The sequence below is a fragment of the Lissotriton helveticus genome, chromosome 7 (genome assembly GCF_964261635.1).
Source record: "Lissotriton helveticus chromosome 7, aLisHel1.1, whole genome shotgun sequence".
NCBI classification, from domain to species: Eukaryota; Metazoa; Chordata; class Amphibia; order Caudata; family Salamandridae; genus Lissotriton; species Lissotriton helveticus.
Genome location: NC_136068.1, coordinates 399856755 through 399878520, shown reverse-complemented (window position 1 = coordinate 399878520; position 21766 = coordinate 399856755). Strand labels below are relative to the sequence as shown.

Sequence of the window (21766 nt, the reverse complement as noted above, 5' to 3'; positions counted from 1 at the left end):
CCAAACTAAGACTTCAGGAGCCAACTCGCCAGATTCAGTTGACTTGGATCTGGATGTCTGATTTCTCCATGGTTCTGCGTTAGCATGGATGGTGTGAGACACAGTCTTTGGTGTGGAACTAGAGAGAGTTCTAGCAGTGTGGTGAACCACAGTTGGCCTGCCCACGTGGGAGCTACTAGGATGAGTTTGAGATACGGTTGTCTCAGCTTGCGTACTACTAATGGTATTAGTGGGATTGGCGGAAAAGCGTGCGCAAATCTACCCGAGCAGTTCATCCATATCCCATTGCCCTTGGACAGCTGGTGTGGAAACCTGGCGGCGAAGGTTGGGCATTTTGTGTTTTCGTGTGTGGCAAACAGTTCTATGCCTAGATGACCCCACTTGTGAAAGAATGGTAGAAGAACTTGCGGATGTAGTTCCCATTCGTGAATGTGTTGTGTCTGTTGACTTAACAGATCTGCTATCTGATTGTGAACTCCTGGAAGGTGTTCTGCAAGCAGATATATCCTTTGTGGAATGGCCCATCTCTAAATGTTATGAGCGAGCTGGGACAGTTGCAGGGAATGTGTGCCTCCTTGTTTTTGAATGTAGTACATGGCTGTCATGTTGTCCGTGCGGATCAAGACAGCTTTGTTCTGTACATGTACGTGGAAGGATTTCAGTGCTAGGAATATTGCTAGCAGCTCTAGGTGATTGATGTGAAGCACCTTTTGCTGAGCGGTCCATTTTCCCCGAGTTATATGGTGGAGCAGATGGGCTCCCCATCCTGTGAGGGATGCGTCTGTTGTCAGTACTATTTGTGGAACAGGTTCGAGGAATGTCCGCCCTCTGGACAAGTTTTTCGTGTTCCACCACTGCAGAGAGCGGTGTGTGCGGCTGTCCACCAACACCAGGTCTGTAAGATGTCCTTGAGCCAGATTCCACTGATGTGCTAGGCATTCCTGCAATGGGCGCATTTGCAGTCTTGCATATGGCACAGTAAAAATGCAAGATGCCATCATGCCTATTAGTTGCATGAACACTCTGGCTGGGAGAGAGTGTTGGTTTTGAAACTTTGTGACTAAGGCTTGAATGCTCTGTATCCTGGCTGGATTGGGATAAGCTAGAGTGTATCGGTGTTTATGGTAGCCCCTAGGTATTGATGCGTATGAGAGGGCTGGAGATGTGACTTGGTGTAGTTGATTGTAAACCCCAAGTTGTGCAGTGTTTGAATTCTTTGAGATGTGTCGGACACACTGATTTAATGACTTGGCTTTTATGAGCCAATCGTCTAATTATGGGAAGACGTGGATATGTTGTTGAGATGTGCTGCCACTACTGCTAGGCACTTTGTAAACACTTGTAGTGCAGTTGTGACCCCGAATGGAAGGACTTTGAACTGATCGTGTTGTCCTTGTAGTACGAATCTGAGATACTTCCTGTGAGAAGGATGTATGGGAATGTGGAAGTAGGCGTCTTTGAGGTCTAGCGTAGTGAGGACATCGCCTTGTTGCAGCAGTGGGAGCACTTGTTGTAAAGTGATCATGTGAAAACGATCTGAGTGTTTATACAGATTGAGAGGGCTTAGGTCTAGAATTGGTCTTAGTGTCCCGTCCTTTTTGGGTATTAGGAAATAGAGTGAGTAAACCCCTGTCCCTTGATGTTGCAACGGAAATAATTCTATTGCGTATTTTTGCAGCAACGAGAGTACCTCTTGTTGGAGCAGTGTTAGATGTTCTGTGGACATCGGACGCTGTCTGGGTGGTATATGTGGAGGGGTATCTGTAAGCTCTAGGCAGTAACCATACTGGATAATTTGTCTTACCCACTTGTCTGTTGTAATGGAATTCCAGACAGGTAGGAACTGTGTTAATCTCCCCCCTACATGAGTAGAATGCTGTTGGGGGAGCTGAAGGAAGTCACTGTTTAGTGGTGGAGGAGGTTCGATTGTTATTACTTCGACCTCTTCCCTTGTTGTTGTTGCCTTTGTAGCCTCCTCTAAAGTATCCTCAGTAGGAGAGTAGGGTCTGCTATCCTATGGTCACCCCATTTATTTGCTTTTTGCTTCACTGGTTTTCACTTAATGTGGCTGTGGGCCTGCTAATCAGACCCGCAGCCCTGCTGTTCTCTCTCTAAATTTCACACCATGTACTTTAGATACATCACCAATTGGGATTTGGGTCACTCTTATGAGTCCCTGCACAGTGTACTATAGGTACCCAGGGCATAGGTGCACCCAAGGCCTACCAGGGGCTGCAGCATATCTTTTGCCACCCCTGGCTGGCCATCCAAACTGACACAAATGGCTGATCACTCAGCTGGGGCAAGGTCGTGTAATCACCCCTTGCTTAGATATAGTATACCTATATCTAACCTTATAATCTGGACACATATGCACCTATAAGTCACTCCTATGGCAGGCCTTAACAATCCTTGAGGCAGAGTGCTTGGTTTTATGTGAGATGGTGCTCTAGCATGAGCTGAGCCTGTCTGCAGCTTTCGGAACCATGTCCTTATAGCTGTTCTAGGATATTGCCATACCATATACTCTTGTGCATTATAATCCTCGCGGTTATTGCTAACTTTGGTTTGGCTTTATCAAAACATGTTGTGTAAGGTGTGATACACTATGGAATACTACCCCCTCGCCAGTTCTGGCGACGGGGGTAGCATTCCACCCTTCTAGAGGGAGAAGACATGTTACTTTCCTTAAACCCGGTTAAAGTTAACCAGAGCCTCAGCATCACAAAATGGATGCTGCTGCCACAGACACAAGTCTGACCTCCTTGCTGCTGGGAGCCCTTCCAGCGAGGGAGGCTTGGACAATATGTTTCCTGTCACAAGGAGGTGCTAGCACCACCCCAGACAGGAGATAGTGGATTGGGGCAGGGAGGGCTGAATGAAACAAGACACTGCCTGGGGCACACAAGGTGTCCCATGCATAGTCCAGTACAAACCGGTGCTGGGGCACTCCAGCCCCAGCTCTGGCGCGAAACTGGACAAAGGGAAAGGGGTGTAACCACCCCCTTCCTGGGTCCCACCCATAGGAGGGACCTAGCAGGTGATCCAGCCCCTTGATTTGGAATAAAGGTAGGAGCTGTGCCCTTAGACTTTAGATCATCCTGACAAACTTTGATACGAAACTCTGGAGCCTTCGACATCCTACTCGACGTAGAAGACTGAAGAATCTCCCTTGTGGTCAAGGAGTGACCACCCTGTGCAAGCAGGCACCATCAAGCGCTCAACGGTTTGCTTTGTTGTTGCTCCCGCCGGAGCTCGAACGACAGAGACCGACAAGAACCGGACTTCCAGACATCCAACAGCCCGATCCACAGCCACAGCAAAGCTGAGACCCGTAGAGGCGACGAGAGACGTGGGACCGGCCATCTTGGAAAGCCAGCGAAGTGCTTTCTGTGCAGCTCCTGAGGCACCCTCGAAGCTGTGCATTGGGGATTGAGAAGCCCCAGCCCCGGGCATCTTTTGCACCGAAGATCACCTATCCACACTCACCGAGTGCTGCGTGGGGCCCTTTTGCATTTTCCTGCTCGACGCGTCTGTCCGGTCACTTGCCCGTTGGCTAGTGGCCTCTGTGACGACAAACCTTCGAATTTTCAACCCTGGTCTGGTTGCTCCAGACTGGCCCTTGCTCCCCTGAAAAGGAGCAGCCCATCAGACCTTGTTGGTCTGATCCAGAAGCCATCTTAGATTTCTGCGTGGGTTGCATTTGCCAAGGCCTGTTGACTCTGAATCGAGATCCGACACCGCCGACAGCGAGAGCCTTCGTGGGACAGTCCATGCCCAGCTCCTGGTAGTCGTCGACACCTCCTGGTCAACGTGGCAGCGGAGACAAGCTTCACGACATCACCTGATTGCAACCCGACATCGCCTGGTTCCTTCCTGGTCACTGGCTAGTGACCCAGACTCTGTCCCCTCTGCTTTCAGGTACTCTACATCTTCAATCCACCCGTGGATCCAACCGGACTCTTCTCTCCCGGTCGCCTGTAGCATCTTTTCTCCAAGGCTCCATAGAACTCCACGACGAAACCCGACACACTTTGATACCTATGCACCCGCTTCCTGTGGGTGAGGTAACGCGAGTACTGCGGTACTCCTGTAGAGATTTACATCCCTAGTGTCCTAGTTTTAAGTAGTTAAGTTCTAGTCCAGTCGGAAGACTTCCAAATCTGCAACTTTCTAACTTTACGCACCTGTTGACTTCTATTGGTGCACGCGTGTGCATTTAGACACTGCACCCGCATCCTGTGGGCCTCCTGCTCCCTAACTGCTGTTAGTCCAGTGTAGCCCCAGCGATTCCCAAGGCTCTAGGCCTTACCAATGTTCGCGACGTGGTTCTTATACCACTATTTTAGTATATGGTTTTAAGGGCCACCAGGGCCTATCCATATTTTTCAACTTTTGTATGTTATATTAACACCTTAGGAGCTTCGTAAATAAACCTCCCCAGTGCTGCGCTGTCCATTATCCAGTGCTGAACTGGACGTCCAGCGGTCGCACGCAGCACTGGGGAGGTAGTGCCCGTGACGACCGTTGGCCGACGGCAGCACTTAAAGGGTTAAGTTACTTGTTATACGCTTGTGCTCCTGTGCTCATAAAGAGTTAAGGGGATCTATTTAGAAATAAATACATATATATTTTGAATATATAACCTGTGTGGTGTCCTTTCATTTGGTATTACAAGGTTTGCATATGGTAAAACAGCTGGCTTCACATGCCCTCTTGAGTTTAGCCTAAGACTGCTTTTGTCCATGCTACCACTAGGATAGCTGGTCTATAAGAAATGCGTTACTTACCTGTAACAGCAGTTATCCAGTATTGGTGTCTTTCATGGATTCACATGCCTGAATCATTCCCCGTCGTCGAGACGGGAGCCTCCGGTACATAAAAAAGTAATGTCCTATAGACATACATAGAGAAAATAGGCCTAAGGGCCTCCCCTTAGTAGCCTTTCTTAGTCCTTATGTAAAAAGGACCAAACTCTCCTAGTCAGCCAATCAGCTCCGACCTCCCTCTAGAACCTTCCTGGGAGGAGCCTCAGTCCCTCAGATTTTCGTACGCACCCAGCTAGGTAGGCGTAATGTTGTCAGAGAGGGATGTGAGTCCTTCCCGGGGAGGCGGGAGGGTTGCATGTGAATCCATGAAAGACACCAATACTGGATAACTGCTGTTACAGGTAAGTAACGCATTTCTTATCCAGTATTAGGGGTGTCTTTCATGGATTCACATGCCTGAATCAGAATAGTTAGCAATGAGATATGCACATTTGTGATGTAAATCAGTTCTGCAGTCATGTTAGACAATGCATATATCAACACATATAGTATCACAAGAGCAAGGAATGTGCATACCTGGATGGCGGGATGTAGGAAGGCTCACCTCACTGAAAGAGATGGCGAAGCACCGCTTGACCCACTGCCATATCCTTCTGAAGTTCGATATCCAGGCAGTAGTGGCTGGAGAAAGTGTGCGGTGACTTCCAGGTCGCCGCTCTGCCAATGTCCAAGATTGGCACCCCCGCGAAGAGTGCTGCTGACGTGGACATCGCCCTGGTGGAATGTGCAGTGACCTGATCAGTCAAAGGCCGTCCGGCCTGGTCATGGCAGAATGCAATCGTTGATGAGATACATCTTGAGATGCTTTGTTTCGTGAGGGACAGGCCCATTCTTGGTCTGCTGTATGCCACGAACAGTTGTGAAGAGTTTCTGAAAGTCTTAGACTTATCTAGGTAGAACCTGAGACATCTTTGAGATCTAAAGAATGTAGAGCCCTTCCTGCTGCGGTTGAAGGGTTCGCAAAGAAAGTTTGAAGGATTATTGGCTCATTGAGATGAAAGTCTGAAGGCACCTTTGGAATGAATTTTGGGTTCGGTCTCAGCACCATGCTAGCATTCCTGAACTGCATGTATGGTTCCTGAATGGACAGAGCTTGGAGCTCGCTCACTCTTCTGGATAGAAAACCGCCTGTAGCCCACTGACTCTTAGTGGGGATTTTTCACGAGACATACTTTGGGTCAGCTCCGTGTACTGGTTGAACGGATGTTTCATGAGCTTGGTAAGAACCACATTGAGATGCCAGGAGGTGGCAACATCCTTACTGGCGGGAAAGATCTATATAAACGTTTCAGAACTTGCTTAATCAACCCGCTTGACCAGAGCGATGGGCTCGTTTGAATTCATTTATAACGAGATAGCACTGCTAAGTGTTCTGTAATGGATAGATAAGGCAATATTTGCACCAGTGATGTGGAGAAAAGCATATTTCTGCGGTCGACACCGCAGACACAAAGCGCTTCACTTTCCGGGAATATGTTCATGTGCTATCCGCACTTGCTCTGGCAAGAATGTCTACAGTCCTGTGGATTATTCCGATTGTGGAACTCTGAACTCAGTCTTGTGGATTATTCCGATTGTGGAACCCTGAACTCAGGGGTCAGGCGACCAATCAGAGAGACTTCAGACCCTGATGTCGAACTGCATTATCGATCATAGTAAGCAGAGATAGATACTGCCGCCGGTGGATCGGCGGCTACAGTGGAAAGGCCTACGCAAAGACATTGCGCCATGCGGTTGGAGATGCATTCCCTAGCCAATTACCGAAGTGTGGGCATTCGGCTTTCATTCACGTCGCAATTAGATCCATTTGCGGCGTGTTTTATCTGGAGAAGATGTGGCCAATGATTTGTTGGTCCAGCTCCCTGTTACACTGGTTTCTGCCTGCTGAACGCATCGGTGAGCCCATTGTTCGTCTTATTCTTGGTAGGCAAGCTTGAAGGCCCAGGAAGACCGTCAGCCGTTCAGGCAGATTGATATGTAGTGTCTTCTCCATAGGAGACTACCTTCCGCATTTTGTGACGACGTGAGGAACCGCCGGAAGTAGGAGTGACAAGCCTTGAGACAGTTTTTGAGAGGATATTCCTCATTGTAGGACTCCGGCCATGTGAGGATTCCCTTTTATGTGGCAAGATGACACTGTAGATTGTAACCACTGCTTCGATAGCGCCTCTTGTAGAGGTCTCGTTCGTAGTTGAGAGCGAGGAATCAGGAGGATACACTATCACTCTCTGATGGGAAAACCTTTGCTGACCGTGTGGCCAGGGTTATACCTAGGAAACTGATGTACCTAGGAAACTGATGTAGTGAGAAGGTTTCAGGACCGATTTTTCCTGATTGAGGATGAGATCCAAGCATCGAAAACTGAAAGCAGGCGTTGGGAGACCTGGACACGTCTTTTAAGGATGAAGCCTTGAGCAGGCAGTCCTTCAGATACCGAAAGACTTGGTGTCCTAGTTATGTCGCTCCCAGGGAACTGTATTTCGTGAATATGTGTGGTGCAGACTTGAGCTCGAAAGGCAGAACGCGAAACCGTAAATGTCTGCCAACTACTGCAAATCGTAAGTACTTTTAGCGATTCCTGTGAAGTGGGATATGGAAGTAAACGTCCTGTTTGCTGGACCTCATGGATTACCATGCGAAACAACTGCCTCTTTTAGGAGGGTGTTGAAGTCTCTGAAGCCCAAGGTTGGTCTCCTCCTCTTATCTTTTTTTTTGGATTTAAAAAGGAAGCGGGAACAAAAAAAACCTTTTCCCTTATGAGGAGGAGGTACTCTCGCTATAGCTCCTTTGAGGAGGAGGAACTCTCGCTATAGCTCCTTTCTACAGCATAATCCAGACGTAGATGCAGCTGTATATCTTGATATCTCCGCTGCCCGTTCCATGAGAAGACAATTTCTCAGAAGATGGGTGCTTGTTTTGCTATTGTCGGCGACTGAAGGCATTGTGGTCTACTCTGGCCTGAAGAGCAGGAAGATTGGAATTGATAATTTCCTTTGAGAGAAGACCTTCTTCTTCCTCCATTTGTACTAAAGGACTGGTTCATATACTGAAGAGTGTCCAAAGCTCTCGCATTGTCTGTTTCGTTAACTTTTCTTGCCAATAGTGACTGGCCCTCATCTGGCCTGTCCACAAACGTTGTTTGCACCTCAGGACGGAAAGGGCCCTCCTTGGATCCGCAAGACTGCTGGTCCAGCCACTTGCGGAACCCTGTCATAGCGATATTCCTCGCGCAGTCTATGGTTTAACGCCAATGCACCGCCTCCAGCGGAATCCACCTAACTTCCTCTTCGGATGAGTCTGGTAATTCCGGCTGGTATGGGGCCAGTGTGCCCACAATTTTCCATGCTAGCGTACCAAGAGCGCTAGAACGTTCACAGAGGAAAACCTGTTCGTAAGGTTGTCCACTCTTAGACCCTCCTTATCAGGAGGAGGTGACAACGGGGCCGAAGGATCCCCGGAGTTTTTCTAGGCCGCCTGTGGCACTACCGAGTCCGGCTTAGAAAGTTCCTGTTAAGCACGCCGGTGCTGTATCTGGCGCCTTATACTTCTTCTCCAACGGAGGGATCACCAGTGATACAGAGGAGGGGTACTACCGGACCCTTACCTCTTCTGACTATAGGTAATGGATAACCCGTATTGACCTTACTGCCTTCTTGTAGGGTTCTTTGAAGACGTACAAGAAGCAGGCCTGTTCTTGAGAGGTCATGGAGATCTTAAAACGTTGAGCAGCTCTCCATACCACCTTAGAAGAGATTCCAGAAGTGGTGGAGTTCCTTCTTCGTCGATGAATCTGTCGACGAGGTTGCCGTCATAGACTATGCCATCGTAGACGCGCAGTCATAGATGACCATACCCCCTTAAAAGAGATTACAGACTTGGTGGATTTCCTCCTTCGTTGACGAGTTCGTCGACAAGATCTCCGTCAGAGAGTATGCCGTCGTAGACGAGCAGTCATAGATGAGGCCGTCGTAGACTACTCGTAGACAAGGCCGTCGACGCCGTCGTAGACTAGCCTTCGTAGCTGAGTCCGTCGTAGATGAGGTCATCATAGACTAGACCATCCTAGACGAGGCTATCGTAGACGAGTCCCTCGTAGACTAGGCCATCGTAGACGAGGCCCACGTAGACGAGGCCCGCGTAGACGAGGCCATCTTAGGCTAGGCCATCTTAGAGAAGGCCCTGGTCGACCAGACAGGCTGTCATAGACGATGTCGTCAATGACTATGCCGCCGTAGACGAGTCCTCGAAGATGAGCCTACGTAGATGAGGCTATCGTCGATACCGTAGACAGGGCGTCGTAGGCGAGCAGTCGACTCCTTAGACTAGCCCTTGTCGACGAGGCCGTCATAGACTAGGCCGTCATAGACTAGGCCGTCGTAGACTAGGACATCGTAGACTAGGCCATCGAGCACTAGGCCTTCGTAGACGACTAGGCCATCGATCATTAGGCCTCCCTAGAGTAGGCCAGTAGACTAGGCCATCGTAGACTATAGATTAGGCCATTGTAGACTAGGTCCTCGTAGACTAGGCCCTGTAGACTAGGCCCTGTAGACGCTGTAGACAGGCCGCCGTAGACAGGCTGCCGTAGACAGGCTGTCATAGACGCGCCCACGAAAATGCGCCTTCGTAGATGAGGCCATCATCGTAGATGAGGCCATCATCGAAACCGTAGACAGGCCGTAGACATGCCGAGTAGTCTGCGTAGATGAAGCCATCATTGATACCGTAGACAGGCCTTCGTTCCGAGAGGCTGTCGTCGATGGTTGCGTCGCCGACGTCGATGGTCTCGTCGTCGACGGTCTCGTCGTCGACGGCGACGGTCTTGACGTCGACGGTCTTGACGTCGACGGTCTTGACGTCGACGATCTCGTCGTCGACTGCCTCATCGTCGACGGTCCTCGTTGACGTTGACGGTCTTGACGTCGACTGCCTCGTCGTCGACGGTCCTCGCCGTCGACGGTCCTCGTCGTCGACGGTCCTCGCCGTCGACGGTCCTCGCCGTCGACGGTCCTCGTCCGTCGTCGACGTCGACGGTGTCGAAGTCGACGTCCATGGTGTCGTCGACGGTCTCGTCGTCGATGTCCTCGTCGTCGACGCTCTCATCGTCGACGTCGACGGTGTCGCCGTCGACGTCTATGGTCTCGTCGTCGACGTCATCGTCGACGCTGTCGTCGTCGTCTACGCTCTCATTGCAATGATGATGGTTTTGACATCGATGGCTTCTTAGGCTGTACCTCAGGAGGTATAGACGACGCCTTTCTGAACGATCCTATGACCAGAGGAGGGGATATAGACGGCTCATACGTCGTCTATTTTGTCCGATATTTCTCCAAAGCAAGTCCTTTACTCTCCTTTCCCACAGAGTGGGGAGATCCTTGAAGGACTGCGCCCGGAAGACCCCTGAGCGGTCTTTTTTGGGGCCTTCTCAGGATGGTACCCTGAGGAATGAGTCTGAGGAGATTCTCTATTGAGGTCTCCTGGACTTTGAGGGCAACACCTCATCGCAGTAACTGGAGAAAATAAATAACCTCCTTTCTGGCCTTAACCATATTAACAGCCTCTGTTCACGACCCTTCAAAAGTCACTTGAAAAAGCAACATACCTTGTAGCCTTTGGTCTGTGAGTGTGAGGAACCGAGCAGAGCCACCTCTTGGAACAAGAAGTGCAGGCTCCAAACAGAATTCTTCCGTTCTTTCCCTTGTTAAACCTTCTTTAAAGAAAGTATTTGAAGATAAAGAATGTATTTGAAGATAATCCATAGTAGAAAAGCCAAATTAAGTGAAAACAACACAGAAACTGAGCAGAGCTCAGAGGAGACTCCCTTAGCACAACGTGCGGTAGAAAATCTGAGGGACTGAGGCTCCTCCCAGGAAGGTTCTAGAGGGAGGTCGGAGCTGATTGGCTGACTAGGAGAGTTTGGTCCTTTTTACATAAGGACTAAGAAAGGCTACTAAGGGGAGTCCCTTAGGCCTATTTTCTCTATGTATGTCTATAGGACATTACTTTTTTATGTACCGGAGGCTCCCGTCTCGACGACGGGGAATGATTCAGGCATGTGAATCCATGAAAGACACCCCTAATACTGGATAAGGTTGACTTTACAACCATCACCATAAGGGTTGTTTGGACTGGTGCAAGGTGCTCACTAGAATAGTGAACATCATATAACAGGCCAACTTCTCACATCCTCTATTGGGGGATGTTTGTGTATTTGTTTTAAAGGAAGCTGAATGGTCTGCTCCAGCTTGTTTGGACCCTTCTCTGTAAAAGGAGCGACGAAAGGGGCCTCGTGCTTGGGTGGACTACAGAGCTCCCATAGACTTGGTTGTGTCAGTGTCTTTCCTCATTTTTTCAAGTGCTGTGTCTACCTCTGGACCAAACAATTGTTGTTGGTTGAATGTTGATTTAAGATAGTAGTTTGCACTTCTTGCTTAAATCCTGAAATGCGTAGCCACGCGTGACGTCGAAGGAGGACACTGGTGTTTATTGCTCTGGATGCAGTGTCTGCTAGATCAAGTGCACATTTAATGGAGGCATTTGATATAAGCTTACCCTCTTGTATGAGGTCATTTGCTTGTGTCTTATATTGGTCAGTTAGATGTTGTAAGAGCTTCTCCAACTGATCATAGTGAGCCCTATCGTATCTTGCGAGAAGGGCCTGTGTGTTAGCGATGCGCCATGTATTGCTAGCTTGGGCAGCTATTCTTTTCCCTGAAGCATCTATGATCTTTGATTCTTTATCAGGAGGTGGTGCTTTGCCTGATGTTTGGGAATTTACTCTTTTCCTAGCGTTTGAAACTACTAGGTAGTCTAAGGGTAGCTGTCCTAATGTAGGCAGGGTCCCCAGTAGCTGGTCTGTACTTTTTCTTTATCCTTGGGTTTATGATTCTAGCTCGTACAGGATCTTTAAACACTTCTGGTGCATGCTTAATGACTCCTTTAATCATTGGCAGTATTTGCACAGATTTTTGGGAGTGTTCAAAAGTGTCTAATAAAAAATCTTCCTCTGCCTCATCTGAATGCATGGTGACATTATGATAGATGGCAGCCCTATTAATTAAGTGTCCAAACCCAATATTGTCTTCTGGAGGAGAAGGTTTAGATGGATATGTATGTGGGTCAGAAATATCTGGTACATCCTGTGGGTTCGGGTACTCCCAGTCTGGTGAACCTGTTGGGTAGGGAAAAGTGTCATCAGGGTCTCTCCCCATGCTATACTCATCATCATCGACATCCTGAGGAGGTGTATGTGGTGGAGAATGAGGAGAATTTTGAAGTGAAATGTTTAAAGGAAGAGGAGGAGAAGGAGATAGAGGAGAAGAAGGGTGCATAGGAGATGTGGCAGAGTCCTTCTTCTTGAGAGGCACTGGAGGTGTAGGTGCTGTATCTGACTTCCTCTTTGTGTGTGGTTTAGTGGAAACATGTCCTGTTTCTGTAAAGGATCTGGTTGGAAAAATTCCTCTTCTTGAGGAACAGCCTTTGGCGCCGATTTTTATGGTTCCAAACCTGTTTGCTGCTTGTCTTTAACCTTAGGAGCTGTGTTGAGTCCTTTGGCGTAGATCTCGGCACTGAAGATATTGTCTTTGGAGCCGAAGCCTGTTTCGTGGACTTGGAAGCAGGCTTTGTGTGTTTCGGCATCGAGGGTATCGGCTTCGAAGTGGGAGCTGTTTTCGGGGCATCGGAAACAGGCTTCGTTGTTTTCAGAGCCACTTTGTCTCTCAGAGTCGACGGTTTCGGTGTGTCTTTTGGAACCGGGACTTCTTTTTGTTTCGGTGCAGAGGGAGCAGGTGATATCGGCACATGCGGTTTGCTCAGTATGGAGCTACCGGGAAACTTCATTATTTTCTTCGGAGCCGGGCTCGATGGCGGGGCTTTCGAAGTGTTTTTTCGGTCTCGACTTGACCCCGCGGGCGGAGTGTTGACCTTTGCCTTCGATTTTGGTGTTTGGGCCGGGGTAGGGGCAGTGGTACTCACGCGTTGACCCGAAGGTATGGAGTCATCGGAGTCATCTGCCTCGGATACGATCGGGAGATCATCGGAATCTTCTTCTGGGACGCATGGACCTTCGTCGAAGATATCCACTGGTTCTGGAGCCGATCTCTGCATATCGCGTCGATGGGCCCTCCGATCTCGAATGGTATTTTTCGATCGAAAGGATGCACAGGCTGTGCAGCTGGATTTGTCGTGTTCTGGCGATAAGCACAGGTTACAGACCTCGTGATGGTCACTGTGTGGAAATTTTGCTCCACACTCAGGCATCTTTTGAATGGCATCCTTTCCATGAGGTGTAGGCCTCACGGCGTGGGTAGGCCCAACGGCCCGCGTCGTTAACCGGAATCGAGCTGATGAAGTCGAGTCAATGTTTATCGATATTGAAAGTTGTTTTGTGAAGTTTGAAGAAAATTTTACACGGCGAAGTACTTGAAAAGTAGATTTCGAACTGGAGCGGAAAATGTTCATCCGAACTCAGTGGCGGAAAAAAACTATCTAAGGATGGAGGCGATGCCATGCGCACTATCGTCCAAGGGAGGAGTCACCTATCTCGTGACTACAAAGACTTCTTCCAAGACGACAACAGGATGCAATCATCAGAGCCCAACACCAGGTGGCGATCTAATGCACAGTGTGAGATCTGCAGCTCATATGCCTACAACACATCGTTACCAAAGGTAAGTAACTCGTACATTTGATAGAGACATCTAGCCGCATGTTCCTTAACTTAGAATAGATACCAAAGCCATACCCCACAGGAGGCAGGTCTGTGACTGCACCCAAACAAGTTCCAAGGAACCCAGCTGTCAGCAAATTGACAAAACCTAGTGGGGGCAGCAATTCCACAGTGGACAATCTCAGACCAGAAGCTCTGCAAGGAGCGACAACAGTGGGAGGCAAGGGATCAGAAGCCGCAGAGGGACAGCAGGAAAGCCCATCAGAGTACACTGTGCAGAAATAGAGCACAGCACCAGAAGGACAGTGCGGAACGAGTAAGCCCCAAACCTCACGAAAAGAAGGGCCCAGAGAGAGGACAAAATGGTATAACCGAGTCCAAGAATTACGGGTGATCATTGTGAACAGAGGAAGAAGCACTGTGGAAGCGCACCAACGAGGACACCTGGGACAGCAGCGGAGGTGGGCTGACCCGGACCAGGAAGATCCAAGCTCCTGAGAGAGCATTCTTGATAGTGCACATTCTCCCTCTTCCAAAGGGACATGGGAAAGGGCAGACATAAAAATCACAAAATTAGGACTACAAAAAGCAGATGTGAACGGCATAAGTACAAAGGGTAGACCTTGAACACAGCAAGGACCACACCATAGAAAAAGAAAGGCACAAGGAAGTGCCTCGAGAAGAGTCCAGATGCGAGAGTTGCTTCACCAGGTACATAACCTGTGAAAGGGACATGTGAAGCGAACACACACACAAAGAAGGACTGCACCTACGAGAAGTCCATGACAAGCCCACGGACACCGCAGCAAGAACCTAGTGTGTGTGACCTCAGGGTGTGTGTAGATACCAAACATTAGAATATCAGCCATAAGGATGAATGGCAAACAAGAAATAAGAGTGCTCCATAGGTAGCAACAACCATTTACAGCAGAACCGGACAGATCTATAAGCGATACCAGACACTCTGCATGGAGGAGCCACAGTGCCACATGAGGGAAACTGGAATAACCAGTAAAAAGCGCACATAGCGGAATATGATTTGAATAGAGATGTGCACACAAGAACAAAGAGGACAATGAACATCCTAAGGAGAGCACCTCTACAGAGAGCAGCAGCAGCAGCCCGAAGTTCGAGCGCGTCTAAGGCAAGCCCGTCTGCGCCCGTCAGCTCTAAGTCAGCGTGAGTCATACTAACCGATTTGAATCAGGGACCAGAAATAACACCCAGTTATCGAGTGAGTTCTTAAAATTCCCTCAGACCTCCGTCATGCCCGTCACATAGCGGCAACTCAGTAGGTCTTACAAGTGATTCTGTCTGCGTGGATTGTGGGTACATATTTACACCGGAGCTCTCTCTGAATAGCATGTCTGCTAATTTATTCATGCATGAGATCATCAGTGCCTGCCTTATCAATGCCAGATCACTGAGGAAGCACTATGTAGATGTTGCAGTCTTGGTCTCTGACAATCTTTTAGATCTATTGTTCATTACTGAGACCTGGCTTGATGCCTTTTCAAACCCCATCGTGGCCTTGGCCACACCTGCTGGCTTTAAAGTTCATCGGGTGGATCGCCCAGTTGGCAGAGGTGGTGGTTTGGCTTTTCTGTACAGGGAATGCTGGAACCCTCATAGTGAAACATCCATTCTCTGGGGTGACTGTGAGGTACTGGATTTCAGCCTACAACTTTCTGCTCATTTCACTCTTGGGGGGTCCCTGATATAACGGCCGCCTGGACCAGCCAGTGTCTTTCTGGAAACTTGCGAGGACGCGCTGGCAGAGCGAGCATTGCGTTTTTCGAACTATGTGCTCCTTGATGATGTCAATATCCACCTTGACCACACGGAGTCGACCGACTCTGCGGGTTTTCTGGACTCCCTTCACTTGGCCCAGCTCTCCCAAAGGGTCAGGTATCCTACCAATCAAGGAGGGCACATTTTGAACACCATCTGCTCAAATTTCCCCATTTCGGTTGTGAAGCCGTTGCCGGTCTCCTAGTCGGAACACTTTTCCATATTTTTCTCATGGGATATTAAGCGTCCTTCACGACTGGCCAGCTGCCATCGCCCCGACCTCTAGGAAAATGGACCCTGGGCAGCTTAGTAGCTTTCTGGCACCCTCGCGGACTTCCCTCCAAGGGGACCTGGAGGAAAATGTGTTTAGGTTTGCAGATTGGATCTCTGACTGGATCTGTGCTCTATCTGTACCATGTCAGCCAAAGCGGAGGAGAGAGACCCCCTCCAAGCCTTGGTTTACCCCTGAGTTGAAGACTCTGAAACATGCTTGTAAAGTATTGGAAAGAGCATGGCGCTCAACTGGTTATTGTTCCATTGCCAAACCCGCTCTTAGAGCCAAACAAAAACTATATTAAGCGGCTATTGGAGTGGCCAAAGGCCAGCATTACTCCGCACGCATTGACCAGGCCAATAACAATTCAAAATACATTTTTGCAATCATGCTGAGTTTCTTGGACCCCAACGCCCAGGCTAATGTGGCGCCAGCCTCGGAGACCTGGTGTAACACCTTGGTGAAATTTTTCAGGGACAAAATAATTAGTATACAAGATAGTCGCCCCCTTAGGGAAGCTGCTGTCAGAATCTGTGTCCATTTTTTCCACGTTTAGGCCTGTCGATCTCCCCACTCTCTGAATCCTTAAGGCACTAAAGTCGGGATCACCTAATGACCCGTGTGCGGCCAGGCTTCTGTCCGAAGTGGCGGATACTATTAATCCAGAGGTGAATCTAATGGTTAACATGTCGCTTCGCGAGGAAATTCGTTCCAATGTCGGGGAAGCAGGCGCTGATTCTTCCCCTTCTCAAAAAGCAGTCGCTTGACCCTCCGTTACCTGAGAACTACCGCCCTATCTCGCTTTTGCCAAGCTTGGCTAAGGTCTGCGAGAAGGTGGTCATGTCTCAACATACCAACTATGTAGAGGCTTCAGGCCTGCTTCATTCTGTGCAATCCGGTTTCCGTGCCTCATATAGTCCGGAGTCAGCATTGTTAGAGAGTGACAGAGGCGATCTGGGAGTGTTTGGATGCCGGCAGGAGAGCAACCTTAGTTATGCTAGACCTCCCGGCAGCATTCAACACTGTGCCCCACTCCCTGCTCCTTGATCGTCTATCAGAAATAGGTATTTCTGGATCAGCTCTGCAGTGGATCAGGTCCTTCTTGGAAGGCCGGTCGCAGCACGTCTGGCTCCCCCCGGTGTGCCTCCGTGCCTATGCAGGTGTCCACCGGTGTGCCACAGGGGTCATCACTTAGCCACCTTCTTTTTAACATCTATGTGACTCCGCTGGTCTATCTCGCGGAGTCCTTAGGGGCCAAAGGGATGGCATACGCTGATGATACTCAGCTTTTGTTTTCCTGGAGTAAGGAGGATGACTCTGTTGTGGCTGCGCAACACTGTCTGTCTTCTGTCTTTCACTGGCTTGCGAATGCACAGCTGAAGTGTAACGAAGTATAATCCGAGGTGCTCTTGTATGGCTCTTTTTCTGCGATCTCAGGGAAAGGCTGTGGCCTCGCGTTTTTTTCCGGCCCATTGCGGGAAAAAGTGCCGTAAAACATTTCGGTGTCTGGTTCGATGAAAATTTCAACTTTTCAACACAAGTGAAGAAGTTGGCAGGGACCTGCTTTGGAACTTTGAAAATCCTGAGGAAGTTTCTTCCCCTTCTGCCTAGAAGTGCCAAAGAAACTGTGGCCCGCGCCCTGATCTTGTCCCGCTTGGACTATGCCAACGCCCTTCTGGTTGGTTTTCCAGGTCTTCGGGCTGATTTAACGCCGGATGCCTTCCACCAAGTCGTAAACTGAAGGGGAAGGATTTTTAACCATGGTTGCAGTTGCAGCTTTAAGAGAATTTCAACCCCCCGGCCGGTACGAGTAGGAATGGCCGAGTGAGGTTGTGAAGACTAATCTGTCCATATGCAGTGGCTTTAATGTACGTGACGCCCTGAAGAAATTGCCAAAAACTCTTGATGGCAATGAAACATGTCAGCAAGTATAGTAGTGGTGGTTGGATAGTCAGTAACCACATCTACTAGTTTTAAAACTCCCACACCCAACACAAGAGACAGAATAAAAGTATATATCTGTGTTGTCGTGTGCTTTTATATGTTGTTTCACTTTTTGTAGGTCATTTATGACCTCTTTTTCACTGCATATCTTTACACAATCTTTTTGTGGTTTTTTGGACACTTTATTCCTTTCTGAGCTTGAAGGCGCCAATGATGAGAACAGGGCAATCCTGGTGAGTACCTACCAGGTTCCCGTTGGTGGTGCGCCCGTGAGGTGCCTTCTCGCTCTCACTCACTTTTTTGTTTTATGTATCACGGTTTGACACTAAAGTGTATATGTGTATTGTCTCAACTGAATTTTACTTTGTTTGGAACGGGCGATTGTTAGAAAAGGCACTATCCAGGGCTATACCGACTACCCCAAGTAACTAATGATAGGGGAGTGACTTTTTGCAACAGTATTGCAATAACTGGTATCCCTTTAATAGAAGGATGAAGTGTACAAGTGCCTACAAGGTCTAGGTCTTCTTTGTGTATGTTGTATATTCCAGGTCTTCTTGCCAAGAAATTGCAAGTAGTCCAAAACTCGGCAGCTAGACTGCTATTAGGTCTGTCGTCTAGGCATAGTGTACGCACCCACTGCGCACCTTGCATTGGCTCCCAGTTGAATCTCGTCTAAAATTCAAAATGCTGTCCATCGCTCATGGGGCCCTCTAGGGTTTAGGCCCTATTTATCTTCAAAAGAGATTTGTGTTCTATAAACCAGGGAGACAGTTGCGCTCGTCCGCTCAGCTGCTGATACAGATCTCCAGGTTCAGTCGCCAAAGGCTTGGTGGGAGCTCCTTTGTTCGGAAAGCTGATCTGGGCTGGAACATGTTGCCCCTGGCTCTCCCGGGCACCCAGGATCCATTGCTTTTTAAGAAAAAACTAAAAACGCTGCTCTTTAGCTTTTGATTAGTGTGCATCTTCCTTTTCAGAGCAAGCGCCGGGACACACTTTGAGTAGCTGTGCGCTGTATAAATGAAATATAACATAACATAACATAACATGACAAGTAGAAGAATTCCAAAGACATCTCAACAAAAACGAAGGACAAAAGTATATAGTCCAAAATACCTTGAGTAGCAGAGAGTGGAGGTCAAAAGTTAAAGATGAAATACTGTAACTGAGAAGCGCTAAGGGAGATTCCCTATCACACGGCGTGCGTGAAGAAGTCTGAGGTATGGTGGCTTTGTAGGGGAAGGGAACTCTGAGGTCTCTACTGTGATTGGCTGAAATATGGATGTTAAAAAGGAGGCTGAAAGGTTGCTTAAGTGATTTTTCTGTTCCATAGAGGTCTATGGTGAGGTTTTATCACTGCTATTACATCAAGCATGTGAATCTTTAAAAGATACAAAACTGGAGAAATATACAAAATAGAAAATATACAAAATACATTTAAAATTAAAACTAATATAAAGTAGAAACTATATAAAATAGATAGATAAATGACGCTATCAAGTTCGCGCTATATAAAACTATAAATAAATAAACTGAACAATTAAAATCAAGGACAATATAGTGGTAGACCATATAATGGTAAATCAATACTAAACTTACTTAGAAGATATAGTGATAGGCGATAGGTGAATATAATCATCAACAATTAAGATCAGCACAGGCTATACGCCCTTACCCCCTGTTCTCGCGCTGGAAAGAAATGCATTCATCTCCTGTTCACAACGTGTGAAATACTGAGACACCAATCCTTGGTGTTTCAACATTACTGTTTCAGCCAACCAGGGAACAACATTTGGACAATGACTGTAGATATTATGAGGATTCACTCACCATGCAGCCGTTGAGATGCCACAACATAGCTGACCAAGGTGACATCACTGGAACCTCCAGACTCCAGAGGAATGGGATGAACCCGGAAATGCTCCAACATGTCAAAAATAGTCTGGAACCAGAGGTGCTGCACTCGGCACTGTCCATCCTCATTTAGAGACAGACGAAGATGCTACGGAGAGATGGGTAAAAGCAAAAGGCATAAGCGGGACACAAGAAAAAGGAAGAACATGGCTAGAAATCAAGCTCTAGATCTCTACCATTAAAAAAGAAGATACAAAATGAAGGGAAAGTCCAAGTCGCTGTGATAGACAAAACTTAAACAGATGAGAAAAGCTTTGAGACAGGCACGAATAAGATTGGCTAAAGAGATGGAGGCAGGCTGGTGGACCGAGAAACAGTTGGGAATATATATCGACAAGAAGAGGTGGAACCACTGCTTAGTGTAAAGGATTGCAAATAATCGTAAAAAAGAAGCAAACATATTTGTAAAGAAAAAAAATTGGTCCACAAGTGGTTCCCCTGCTCCCAAGTCTAGTCAAACTGAAAAAATAAAGCCAGGCCCAACATTTCCATTAATGGATAACTCACTGTAGGAAGGTGGAGTATTATGTGGTGATGCTGTTTAGGCTTTACCATGGAATACTCTCACAGATCCCAAAGATAGTCCTTGGATTCACAATAAGAAATCCTCAGCTCTGTCCTGGTAGAGTGGCAAAGAGCAGTCAGGCTTAACTAGAGGAAGATGTGTTAAGCAATTCAGAGTACCAACATGGACGATAAGTAATTGACATGGCTCGATAGAAATCCGACACAAATTAATAAAAAATTAAGTGTATTTTTATCTTAATTTAGATACCAAAACGAACATGATCAGATACATACAACCGGAGATATGGATTTTAGAAGAATACATAAAATACAGCAATTTAATACTGCAGAACTTTTTCTTTGTAGTCAATGGAAAAAGAGGTTTTGACGAGTGGTCACTTGCAGGTCGAGTTGCATGGTACCAAAGGAGGGTTAAGGTGATTCTGGTCTCAAGATGAAGCCACAACAGTCAGTTAAATTATATCTAGCCCGTGGCGCCCAGGTGCAGAGTTGTCCTGGTTGTCCCTGGTGCTGAAAGGAAGCCACAGGAGAGCTGCTTTTTACCACTTAAACAGTGCTGCGGGGAACAAGATGCAAAAACACAACGGGGTGGTTGCTGACATTGGTCATGGGTCAGATGGAGTTCCCTCTAGGTGCAGCATCAAGTGCAGGCGGTCAATTGCCAGACTGGCGACCAACAAGCCTTGGCAGCAGTAAAAGAAGAAAGGTATTTAGATTTCCGGTGGTCCCGGGGAACACAGGAGCTATCTGTTACTTCGTGGAAAGCAGGACTACAGTTCCCATAACACACTAGACCATCTGGATTTGGGTGAAACCTCAGATGGGCAGCGATTTTTCCGATTAAGAGTGTTATTTTACCTGCAATTTGCAGGAGAATAGTGCCACTAGTCCAGGGGCCTCTGAGGATGCTTCAGGCTCTCACAGGGGTCACTATGTGAGGGTGCTGAGGGTTAGACTACAAGGAGTCTCGATTAGGAGCATCCAGGAGCATTGCCACAGGTGCAAAGTATCCCTCTTTTGGTTTGTGCTGTTATCTCAGACATGTGTCTCTTCGTTGTCCTCTTTAATGCAGGTTGATTCAGAACTGAGTTTCTGGTGTCAGGGGTGGCTCTTAATCCTAGATTTAAGGGTGTTAGGGGTGAGAGTGCAAGTGGCCAATGGGCTGCTTGCCTCAGCGGCTACTTTGTTCCTGAGGTGACCACATCCGGGATTGTAGGTCCCTTTTTCTACCCAGAACCCACTATTTCTACCACTTTTAAAAATGGTAGGAGTCTTACTTAGCTGTACAGACCCGCCGGGGCGTAAAACAGGCCCCCACTGCCCCAGCGGTGCGGTAGGCCCCTAAGCACCAGGGGGCTCCCTCTGCAAAGCACTATGGCTGCAGAGCTCCTGATTGAGCGCGGGAGGCCTTCCTGTTCAGGACATTGCTTCCTGACTCCTGGGAGTGATCACACTGCTTGGCAGGAAGTAAGAATCCTGTATTGGTAGCAGCAAGCGCAGGCTGGCAGCCAGCGAGCAGAGTAGTAGTGTTAACCAGGTGGCGAACTCCAAGGTAGCCACCTTGGTGCATGCCACATCGCCCTCGACACGATATTCATGTAAAGGGAGAGCAGGCACATTATTTTATACAAAACACAACATAAAGTAACATAAGTGGTAGCATAGAGGAGCTGCCAACCTCTGGTTTACACGGGTGCTAGCCTGTGTTATCTATGGACCCTTCTTCATCTTATAGCGTCCTTTAATAGGTAAAGGCCACTCTAGGGGCATATAAGCTTGCACTTAAATGCCTACATCTTTAATATAATTCACCCTTCA

The 21766-nt window shown here is 48.0% G+C and overlaps 1 protein-coding gene across 4 annotated transcripts in view; it reads right to left on the bottom strand.

Moving 5' to 3' along the window:
- Window positions 1-21766, bottom strand: part of SH2B1 (SH2B adaptor protein 1) — a 333368-nt gene that overhangs the window by 43028 nt on the left and 268574 nt on the right. For all 4 annotated transcript variants that reach the window (XM_078652265.1, XM_078652262.1, XM_078652264.1 and 1 more), the window contains one exon: window positions 19337-19508. In XM_078652265.1, coding sequence (XP_078508391.1) covers window positions 19337-19508 — 172 coding nt within the window. The remainder of the gene's footprint in view (window positions 1-19336; window positions 19509-21766) is intronic.